This window comes from Oryzias melastigma, linkage group LG6 (genome assembly GCF_002922805.2).
Source record: "Oryzias melastigma strain HK-1 linkage group LG6, ASM292280v2, whole genome shotgun sequence".
NCBI classification, from domain to species: Eukaryota; Metazoa; Chordata; class Actinopteri; order Beloniformes; family Adrianichthyidae; genus Oryzias; species Oryzias melastigma.
Window position 1 is genome coordinate 8,259,096 of NC_050517.1, and position 12,221 is coordinate 8,271,316.

The following is a 12,221-nucleotide window of genomic DNA, read 5'->3' on the forward strand; positions in this document are numbered from 1 at the left end:
TTCATGTATTTTTCTTTCTTTCTTTTAGATTATTGATGTGTGAAAATGTAGAAAAACAGATTCAGTCACACATAATCGCATTTCATTTTTCATGTTCTGATTTACCTTTTTCTACAAAAATGTTATTTTTTTATGTGTAAAACAGCTGAAACGGAAATGTCCAGCCTCATGCTTCATCATTCTTTGGGATGGACCACCCCCTTTCTCCCCCTGGCGTCCCTCCTCCTCCAGTTTGGAGGGCTTTTCTCTCGTGTTGGTGGCTCCTCTGGCCGGTTCCGCGCCTCCAGACTGTAAGCTCGGCGCTTTCCCTGCTTCTGACCCGTTTGGGGTGAAGTTTCCTTGTTCCTGGAGACTTTCCCAGAGGAGATTCCTGCTGGAGTACCAGTTTGAACAGACTTCATAAAAGCTCTTAGAACCAGAAACTTGGAATTTGAGGCCGTATTTTTTTACTGGCTTGTATAAGTGGAAATGGCTGGATTGTTTCCCACCGCCTCCTCTCACGGTTTGACCCCGCGCTCCAGATAGACGATGGCGCCTCGACCCCTGTGGCTGATCGGTCTGAGGCTGGTCGGTGTGTGGCTGTGCGGTCAACTCTTCACAAGTCCTCTTCTTCCTCGGCAGGGAGCGGCGGCTTGGAGCTCCGAACCCACCGCCGCCCAGAGCGCTGCGCAAAGCCACAGGTGGCGCAACAGCAGCGGAGAAACGCTCGATCCCACGAGCCCGAGATACAATGTAACCAAGCTCACCCGACCTGCATTTAAAGGTCTGACTACAGAGGAGGATGATGCGGGAGAAGGACGCAGACGCGCAGCAGGAGCGCATCTGCGGGCCAAACGGGACGCAGCGGGGGCTCCGATGGCGCAGGGGCAAGACCCTGGACCCCCCCTCGGCTTTAACCTCACCGACTATGACGATGACTACTTCATGCCGGACGCGACGCCCTTTGTGCCCGTAGATACGCGGGGCCGGCGCAAGCAGCTGAAGAACCCGTTCTACCCGGTCACCGCGGAGTCGTACGGAGCTTACGCGGTTCTGATCGTGGCCGTCATCATCTTCAGCGCGGGGGTCGTCGGGAACGTGTCGGTCATGTGCATCGTCTGTCACAATTACTACATGAGGAGCATCTCCAACTCGCTGCTGGCCAACCTGGCTCTCTGGGACTTCGTGATCATCTTCTTCTGCCTGCCGCTCGTGGTGTTTCACGCCCTCACCAAGAACTGGCTGCTGGGGGGGTTCTCCTGCAGGATCGTCCCATACCTGGAGGTGAGAGGGGTCCGGGTGTGACACGTGATTACAGGTGTTAGGACTGGGATGAAACACTTGTTATCAAGATGACAGACTTCACGTTCAGGCTGAATTTAGGAGGATGAAGGTGAAAGAAATGCCATAGTTTTAAATTATTCATTTCAAACATATATATATATCAGTACACTCACTAGCTTTGCTTGTATTGACTATGACATTCAATTAAATTTTGTTTAGCTTAATATCACGAAACAGTTGCCTCAATGTGCTTCACACCTGTAGCCTAATTGTCCAAAAAACTTGAAATCATAAACTAGAAAAGTTCCATTACCAGAGATAATGCTAGCGTGAATGTTTTTTTGCTTAAAGTACTAGTCACTGAAGATGCTGAAGCTTTCTGCTGAAAATCCTAAAGCTATTTGCAAAATGTTAAATTTGCAGAGATTTCGTTAAAGAACTATGAAAGAGCGCCAAAGTTGATCTAAATTTCTGAAAAATGTGTATTAAAATTGCTTTAAAATCTCAAATACATGCAAATTTTGCAAAAAATGTTTCATTGTGTTGCTTAAGTATTAGCTAAACTTGAAATTAGCCCCCCAAAAACTTAGTAGGCTACATGCCAAATTAGCATAAAAAGCCAGCTTGTTGCTTAAATACTAGCTAAACTCAAAATTAGCCTAAAATTCCTCAATAAACTAAATTAGTCATAAACATTAGCCTGTTGCTAAAATAGAAGCTAACTTTAGTCTATACAAAACTCGGATAACAAATTAGCATAAAAAATTAGCCTGTTGCTAAAGTAGAACCTAAACTCACAATTAGCCTGTAAAAACCTTAGTAGGTAACAAATTAGACAAAATTAACATGTTGCTAAAATATTAGATAGACTCCAATTTTTTTGAAAATTACTATAAAACATTAAAAGATAGCCTTTCAATATGTTTAAAGGCTTGTTGGTAATCTACTTAAAACATAGAAATTTTAAGACTTTCTTATTCATTTCCTATGGGTCATATTTTGCTCAATATTTCAAAAACTATAAAGTTAATGAATACCAAAAATATAAGCAGTAATGTCCCGAACAAACTGAACATTTTGATAGATTGCTGAAAGTACGAGTTTTTACGTGCCGAAAATGTACGGAAAGGAGTGGGAGGATCACTATAGTGTGAATCCTGCAAAGCTTTCATACAAATATAAACAATAGCTGATTTCTAAACTAAACTCCACAGACTAAGCTAAGCTAAGCTTTTTGCACTTGGAGGAGGTTGTTTTTTCGGCATATCGAATTGATACATTTCTCAAAACTTTCCAATGAAATGCGACCAACAGTGACTGACTACAGGCGCCACCAGAGGTCCCACAGCATCACACAGCTCATCAAAAGTTGAGCGTGTTGTGCAGAATTTTTGGATCCACAGCTTCTCTGTAAAATCGCCAACCATCATTTCCCAAAATTGGTTCGACCGTAGGCGCTCCAACGTAGCTTGCTGCTCCATGGCCTGAATAAGACGCCAACGTCTCCTTTGATGGATGATGATGAGCGCTAATGCAGTTGTAGGTACCATATGTGTCTAAACTGCAGGATTGCGACTTGATGGCGTATAACCCTGCGATTGGTCCGGACCATTAGACCACCATCATGTGACATAAGATGTGACACACATGCACATTATGATGCAACTGAAAAGGTCAGAATAAGTACGCAAAGAATCACAAAAGGGGGGGGCAATGTTTTGCAATCAACCGCAAAAACTATGACAACAAAATAATCCGAACGAGAGGAATCATCACAGGGTAGCGATTGCATTTTAATAAAGTATTAGCGGGTAGCATGATAATTTGGTTCATTGATGATGTATAAAACTATGGTTGTGTCTGGATTCCCCCCCCTAATCCCTTACTACTAAAAAACTATATAGTGCGGGACTATATAGTGCTCTGGATTTTAAAGGTAATTCAGACACAATGCTCACTACTTTTCTTTCGTTTTTCTTAACACTGGATCTGACATCATAGATTTCACAAAGTGAAAATCAAATAAATACAAACATTTTACAATGTTTATTTATGACTCCATTGTGTTCTGATGATGAAAATGTGGATGGTTTATTAAATTATTACATTTAAACACATTTTTTTGTTAGAAATTGTTCAACCGCAATGCATTGTGGTCTATATCTGCTAATCTAGTGAGTATCGATGCACACTAGTTTTTCGCAAAGACTTCTGGGAAATTTCGAATGCACTTGATATTGGAATTAGTAAATTCGGACAGCACTAGAAAATGGTGAACGCACTATATAGAGCACTATATGATGATTAGGGGGACTTCAGACCCAACCATATATGTTAATGTTTTAAAACATGGCTGATGTTATTTGCATGTATTTATGTGCGACAGCAAAAAAAAAACTGATAGAAATTCACTTTTGATCTAATGTAATATGTCCAAGATGGACATTGCTGCATTGTTCTCCCATATTTTAAGTGCATTCAAGGCTAATATTGTTGTTGTCACACACACACAAAAAAAAGTGATTATTCGCACGTAATTTTCAAAATACCTCTTGCCAGTGTTGAACTTCTTTTTTAGGGACCGGAGGAAGCCTAGCTAGAATATGCAGTGCTCACTTTCTGCTTACTTTTTCCTAACTAACTACATGTTTTGTGACTTTTATTCCTTTAACACTTTATAAAGAGAGTAAGGATAGATCTGAGTTCTTTTCACAGATTTTATTGTTTATTTTTGGTATTTTTGGCTTTTAGAAAGCTACACAAAAAGCCTTCCTCAAAGTCCTACTATTTCATTCAGACTAATGTATAAATAGAGTAGCCTGAAAAGTCCAAGCGTTAGCATTTGACAGTGGGTTCAACGTGACTTCTAACATTTGCTAACCATAGAGACCAATGTGGTACATATCAATGGTCATTTTTTATGATTTAATAAAGTTTTGTTCCAGCATCAAAACATTGAAATGCTACTGTTAGTCATAAACATTTAAGGATTCCAAAAAGGTTTAGTTTTGCAAAAATGGGTTAGACTGATAATCCTAAATCCTGCTAAATGTGTTACAATCTGTCTGACACCCCCCACCCCCAGGATGTGATTACCAAAGAAAGCTATCCGTCTGAAGCTACAGTAGATGATGATCCCCACTAACAATGGTCTGAATCAGTGTACAAGGATGAGGAAAACAAAGGGATTTAAGAGTAGATCTGATTCAGGATTTTTGCTTTCCTGCAGGTTTGATAATCTTTGTGTTTGTTGTTCTGGTTGGTTATAGCTGGATTTATTTAATTTGAATGGTAAAAAGTTGTGACAGATGACTCCAAACAGCATTATTCAAAACATAAGTTGGAATCAAAAGAAAAGCGACTCCTCTAAATGCTTATCTTAGATTTTTTTTTTTACTGTAGGCACATAAGTTTTGTCAAATGTGAAAAAATATATTCTTTGTAGAGCAGCAGCTTTATTCCTATCTTCTGGACATCCACAGGGCTTAAATAGGAGCATTTTGATTGACAGATGGCAGTCAAATCCTCTACTTTAGCACCGTCGTCCTTCTCAGTGAGACTCGTCTGCCCCTTATTTTTTGCCTGTATCTTAAATCATTTAGATGACAACACATCTGGCAACATGGATTCAAATAAACAACTATTTAAAACTAACCTTGAATTGCAAACCATTGGTCAGCTTTCTAACATGCTCCAAAAGCATCTTTATCAACCGAGTATGTCCCAATAGGACATGTCTTTGTGGCTCTCACACAGGTTTTAGAGATAGTGACAGGTTAGTTTGTTTCATCTCTGTAACCCATAGAATACACTTTACTTTACTGTTCCCTTCCTTAAAGGTTTGCAATCATTTTCTATCACAACTGGGATATTATGTAGATTAGCACCCACAGCCACATGAAAAGCCTGCTGCCACTATGAAGCTGGGCTCAGGTATGTCAGCTTCTCATTTAACCTCTTTTACAGATCACTTCTGATCCATAAACATTCCTGCAAAGCAGAGGGATTAAGCAAGTACACTTTTTTTAAATCATACAACTAGTTTAACACTAATCTACCAACAAATCACTTGGCAATCTAGTTTGTCTAGAAAATATAGAGAAAGCTGAGCCAGAAAGCAAAGTTTTTAATTTACCAGTCGATCATCATTCCAATACTCACCTATGGTCATGATTGAAAAACGGGGTCCCAAATACAGAAATGACAGATTGTCCAACGATAGCAGGACAAGCTCTGGCAACCCCACTGCCCTAGTGGGTTAAGGAAATAGACGGAAGTTCAGGACAAAAATTCTCACATTGATTAGTATTCTACCCACTGATCGAATCACTGAAAACGTCACGTGCCAAAACCAGAGTTCCTGGTTGGTGGATGCAACGTGGCGACCTGCAAAAATTTAGATACTGTATTCAAACTCTGCTCGCTTCTAGACCAGGGGTGTCAAACTCAAGTCCTCGAGGGCCGACACCCTGCTGGTTTTCCAGAAACCCTGCCTTATCTGCTGCTGACTACCTGGATCAGGTGTGTTTAGCCAATAAGAAGCTTCTATGGCAGCTTGGTTGGAAAGCATGTAGGACACCGGCACTCCAGAGCTGGAGTTCGACACCTGTGTTCTAGACCACTGTGCCGCGGAACTTAAGACCGCCTTACTTTGCATTTGTGCCTTTGACTTAACTTTGAAACTGGCCGCCTCTGCTGCGTGAATCACGTCCGGTGTGAACGCAGCATTAGAGATAGGGGGAGGAGCTTGGTCACTCAAAGAGACTTCAGGGTGCTGCCACTGCTCTTCCATTTCAACAGGAGTCAGTTGAGGTGGCTCGAGCATCTGGTCTGGATGCCTCCCTGTGGAGGTGTTCTGGGCGGCGGCCCCGGACACATTGGAGAGACTATGTCTCTCGACTGGCCTGGGAATGCCTTGGGGTCCCTGAGGAAAGTGGTCAGGGAAAAGCAAGTCTGGACATCTTTGCTTAGACTGCTGCCCACCATCCCAGTCCCAGATGAATGGATAGTTAAAGCCACACAGGTTCATTCCTGGTATATTAAAAAAAAAAGGAAAATATAAAAGCAAACAAAGAGGATTAAGTCCAGGCAAACAACGTTTCATTCTTGAGTTCTGCTTACAGGTAAATGCTTAAAGTCTAAAACAAGCTTGACACATACCTTCAGTACACATATGAGTAGGAACTATTGATGAAAAATTACAATTCTTAAAAAATTTGACCTTATTATAATATTTTGATCCTAAATGAGTTTCTTTATTCTTCTTCTTCCAGGTAACTTCCCTTGGAGTGACCACATTCACGCTGTGTGCTCTGTGCATCGATCGCTTTCGTGCAGCTGCCAATGTAAAGATGTACTATGAGATGATAGAGAACTGGGTCTCAACCACAGCCAAGCTTGTTGTTATCTGGGTGGGGGCTCTATTACTGGCTCTGCCGGAGCTGTTGATTGGACAGCTGGTAACGGAGGACGGGGACCCACCAGACGTGTCGGCCTGTGAGCGCTGTGTAGTTCGCATTTCCACAGACCTCCCAGATACTCTGTATGTTTTGGGGTTAACCTATAACAGCGCACGCCTCTGGTGGTACTTTGGTTGCTACTTCTGTCTGCCGACGCTGTTCACCATCTTCAGCTCGCTGATCACAGCCCGCAAAATTAGGCTTGCCGAACGGACCTGTGTGCGAGGGAGCAAGAAGCAGATCCAACTGGAAAGTCAGATGAACTGTGCCGTGGTGGCTTTGGCGATCCTCTATGGCTTCTGCATAATCCCAGAGAATGTTTGCAACATAGTCAGCATGTACATGGCAGCCAGCATCCCCAGGAGATCCCTGGACACCTTGCATCTGGTCAGCCAGTTGCTGCTCTTCTGCAAGTCTGCTGTAACACCAGTGCTGCTATTCTGCCTGTGCCGGCCGTTCACCAAAGCCTTCATGGAATGCTGTTGTTGCTGCTGTGAGGAGTGCGGTCCGCCCCTCTTCCCTGCCACAGCCACCACTGACAATGACCATGCGTGCCCTTCCACTGAACTGGAACTGTCGCCATTCAGTACCATTCGCAGGGAGCCGTCCACTTCTGCCACATACGCTGTTGTCGGGACACACTGCTGAGCCCATAAGTCAACACTCTTTTATATATACGTATATGTGAATGATGCATTTAAAATGTAGTGTAAAACTGTTTCTATCAACTGATATGAGTTTCTGAAACAGCATTCTGTCAGTTATAGTTGTGAAATCTTTTTTATTTAAACTTTTTGTTAGTTTTAATTCTTTTTTTTTAAATTGAAGCTGTGAGTAATCACAGCATCTCATAATTTACCAATTCATTGTTTACATGGACTGCATTGAGAATAGTGAAAGAACTGCTACATTTCATTTTTCAAGATTTATTACTGTAATTTGCACCATAAAATGTTTTTATCTGAATTAGTTTATTCTGCTTAACTACTGTCCTTGTAAATAAATTATTGTTGTTTTGTTTTTCCCTATTCTTTTTGTTTATTTTTATTTTTTTTAGCAACAAATGAAGTGTTAAGCCAACAAATAGCCACAAATAAAGTTAAATGCTTTGAAAATAAGTCACTAAAGATGACTGAATAAAATGGGTTAAGCACAATAATAATATTATTTTTATGTCTCAGATTAGAAGCAAATGTTGCAGTTCATCAAAAGACCTCAGAAGGCTGGTGTCCCAATAAACATGTCTGCTAGTTGGTGATGAATCGCTGATGTCTTTATTGTCAAAGCATGAATTATAAGAGGTGAGGTTGAAAAACACTGGAGGCTTTTGTCAGAAAATCGGTGTTGAGAAATCTGCAATTTGTCACCAGCAAATACTCTGGGCATAATGAGATTACAGATGTGGATTGCAGTGGATGCTGGAACATGCCAGATGTGTCTTGTGGACTCTGCTCCTAATTTCATCTGAAACAGATCAACCTTCTTCTCCAAGCAGACAGCATATGTATGACAGGAAAATCTGCTGGCGTCTGGTCATACTTTTTTCTTTCTGTAATGAAGTTTGTTGGCAGATCCCTGAACAGAACAGAGTTTTCTTTACCAGCTTCTTTGCTGATCCCAAGGCCAGATGGAGGAAGGCCACATGTGAAAGATAAACATAGATGAAGGTTCTCATTTATGTAACAAAGAAAATAATGAATTTATTTAGAAAACACATTATATTCAGTTAAGATTATTTTGGTGTTATGCAAGTTAGATACATCTCTGATACCTAGGATACAAAAAGTGCTGCAGATAGCGGGTTTTCCTCAGTGCAATTGACATACTAAACTTATCAAGCAATGCTTCTATTTACATTATATTTCATTCATTACTTTTTGATAATGTTAATAAGATTCAATTTGTTGCGACTTGGTTGTCTTTGCTTCTTTCCTACTTTACAGCTGTTACTTTTAATCCACTTCATGGTTACTTTCCAATGATTGTACAAGAGAACTGAACCGAGCGAGTCTGATGTCACCCATAGTAAACCCAATTCAGTCACCATTTGGAGCCAGATGAAATTAGTAAGCAGTGATTGATCTGAGTCGGTTTGAATCAATGAATCTATGGAAATTGCTGTGGCCAATCAGGAGTGAGCTTGTTGGAAAAGCCACACCCCTTCCACTGAAAGCGGCTCGGAAAGAATCTGTCAATCAAACGCTTCAAATGTGGGGGCACCACATGCTTTTATTGATGGATCTGATTGGCCCGTTTATAACTTGAATGACTTGAAATCAGGAAATGTGAAAAAATAAGACTAGCTAGAACACGTTAATAAAAAGGTATCGTTATTCTGACAAACAAATGACGTAAGTTTTAGCTGTTTATTTCTCAATGGAAGTCTATTGGATTTTGGCTTCTTGAAGCTGGAGGGGACTTCCTGTTTGAATGCCAGGGGTCACTCAGTCCAGTATCTTATACAGTCAGGGGCACTTTCTCACATTTCAGTACTTTCCCCTTTAGGTGTCTCTGCATTGGTCCTCAAAACCATTTTAGTAGAAATTGTTTGGTTTTACTTGACTTTTTCAGGGGTCCCCACATACTGAGTCAGCAGCAGCCTGGCCAACGTGCGCTATAATATAATTTTACTACCACGACAAATTGCCACTGATTCTATCAGAAAAGTGACTATATTTGTTGCTCGTCATTGAGTTAAATAATAGCCACTAGAGAGGTTTCAATAGATTTTTAATATAGAAAAAGGGTAACAACTTAGCCTGTTTTATACCTGTGTAATATCTTGTTTCATCTGTTGGCGTTCAGAAGCAAGGAGAATCTGCTTGAAATAATAATAGTTTTAGTATTTCAGTTATGTTGCAATGACAAATGTGATGATGTGATAAACAGCAGTATTAGCCCCGCCCCTGGGGCTCTGCAGGAATCAGCCAGAGAATTACACATTCTATAGGAAGGAGATTCAACTCCTGCAGAGTTGATGGGTTCAGGTTTTCAGAACCCCGCACTGTCAATTGCCAATAAAATTTGTGGTTCAAGTATATCTGAACAGAGAAAAGATGGCATTAAAAACCTGTCTGAATAGGAGGTGAAGTTTTGGCAAACACTTTCTTTGCCTTGTGTACAGTTGGAAACATAGATGTTTGTAATTCCTTCCTCCTCTGACAGCTCTCCTTTGCATCATCTGCCCCAGCAAAAAACTTAGCTGCTTCTTTCTTTTTCTTTCTTCCCACTGTCAGCAAGTCAGACCGGACATAGTGCACCATTGTCTTTTCCATGCTGCTGTTATGGCAACCCAGTCTCTCAGCTGGCCTCTGCACTGAGCCGTTGATTCAGAGAAGAAGAAGAAGAAAAAAGGAGCATCAAGCCAAGACAAAGTGTGACAGAATGTGACTGGTCTGAACAAGTGTATTCAGATTACCAAAGGTCTCTTATTATTGTTGTCAGACTTTTTTTTAAATGTTGTTTTCCTTTTAGATTCTGATTATGTTTGCAACTGAAAAAGCAGCTGCTGACTTAGATTTCATTGATTTCTGTTATTGTTGTGGTAGGAATTGCCCTCAATATTTCATTCACAGTTTCCGGGAGACTTTCAGGTGGTACTTCACCTAACTGTTCACTGTTTTTCGAGCTATTTGTCGTTTTTAGCACCCTGTCTGTTTGGAGGACGTAGCCAACCTTATGTACTATTATTCAAACTTTGTATTACATGACTCTAATCAATCATCTGAATTGATTTACGAGAGTTGGACCTGGTTGGTCCTCTCCAGTGTTTTTTTTGTGCAAGTCCTATCCATCCATCATCCATCCATCCTCTTAACCTGCTATACCCCTTCTGGGGTCACAGCTCTTGGCCAAAGGTGGGGCATATCCTGGATAGGTTGTCAATTTGTTACAGGGCAAACAATCATTTCAACACACACTCACACATGCACACCTTGGGCCACTTAGAGTAACCAATTTATCTATAAAACGTGTTTTTGGACTGTGGGGGGGAAGCCGGAATGCTTGAAAAAAAATCCCACACATGCATAAGGAGAACATGCACACTCCACATAGAGAGGTCCCAGCCCGGGAAGAGGCGGAACATTTTTGGAGACATGGGATTCGATGTTATGGGAAACTTAATTTCATCCTTTTAAGGATGATTTTATATGTGTGGGATCCATGTATTTGGTAACAACAGCATTCCTATCTAATGAGTGTGAAAACCACCTCAAGAGGGCTCTTTGTATTTCCTACATTCTCTAATCATCCATTTGTTTTGGCCTTTTTTCTGGGACTAGTCTTTGATGTTTGGGGTTTTTGTTAATGAGTCTGGCAGTTACTGGTGCTACACTAGTAATTAGACAGCACCATTCATCCAGAAACAATGGATTAGGGGCTTCACTGAGGCTCCAGTACTCAACAAAGTACCCTCTGGCCTTCCTCTAACTGCTCCCAGGATTGTTTATTGGATGACAAGAACATTCTGGGAGGGGCTTCTTGCTTTTCTTGACTGGTGCCAAAAAAAGTGGATGACCACAGTAAGTGAACCACACAGTAAATGCAGATCATGTGGCTTTTGTAGTGGTAGATCATTGTAGTTTTTGGTTATTCTAAGCTTTTTACAACATAAAATGATCTATAATGTTGTCCTTCACATGGTAATCTCGAATCTGGAAGACCATTACTTTGCTAGCGATACATTCAGTTGGGGAAAAAACATTAGCCTCTTGGCCTTTCTATTAGGCAAGGTAAGTATATTTATAGTGCACATTTCATGTACAAAGACATTTCAAAGTGCTTTACATAAAAACATTAACAGAAACGTCCAAAAGGAATATTCAGAGTGATGATTAGAAAAAGATTCCAGTTATTAATGTCCTCAATGCATTTACCAGGAGCCGTACAGGGCCTGTCTCCTGGGGTCATGTATCTGTGTGTCATCTGCATAGCTAATGCTGTTGTTTTTTATAACCTGGTCCAGTGGGAGCATGTAGACGCTACATAGTAGTGGTCCCAGGATGGAGCCTTGGGGAACTCCACATGTAATTTATATTGGCTCCAACATAAAGTTACCAATTGAAACAAATTATTTCCTGTTTTCTAAGTACGTTTGAACCAGTTTAGTGCTGGCCCAGTGAGACCCACCCAGTTTTCCAGTTGTTTGAGCAGCATTGCGTGGTTGACTCTATCGAATGCAGCAATGAGATCCAATAAAACTTGCACTGACATATTAGGAAAAAAGTCTAAATGTGTTTCTGCAGTAAAACAACAACTTTATAGATGGATGGATGGATGAAAGGGTGGATGGAGAGGTTGGCAGACATGCTTTATTCATCCATTAAAAAGGGACAATCAAGAGTACCAATGGTTACACCGTGTTATAATAAACATGATTTTGAGGTACCCCTTATAGTGGTTGATGACAAAACATTCCATTACATTTACCATTAATACTCAAATAACAAAGACAACAATTTGGTCATGATGTCTACAACTATCTCTTCGGTAATACAA

At 40.8% G+C, this 12,221-nt stretch overlaps 1 protein-coding gene across 1 annotated transcript; it reads left to right on the forward strand.

Moving 5' to 3' along the window:
* The first annotated feature begins 128 nt into the window (after nucleotides 1–128).
* On the forward strand, nucleotides 129–7,984 carry gpr37a (G protein-coupled receptor 37a). The gene is made up of 2 exons (XM_024264353.2): nucleotides 129–1,263; nucleotides 6,537–7,984. The coding sequence occupies exons 1-2, from the start codon at nucleotides 529–531 to the stop codon at nucleotides 7,368–7,370; spliced, it is 1,569 nt and encodes a 522-aa protein (XP_024120121.1). The 5' UTR covers nucleotides 129–528; the 3' UTR covers nucleotides 7,371–7,984.
* Nucleotides 7,985–12,221: the final 4,237 nt, after the last annotated feature.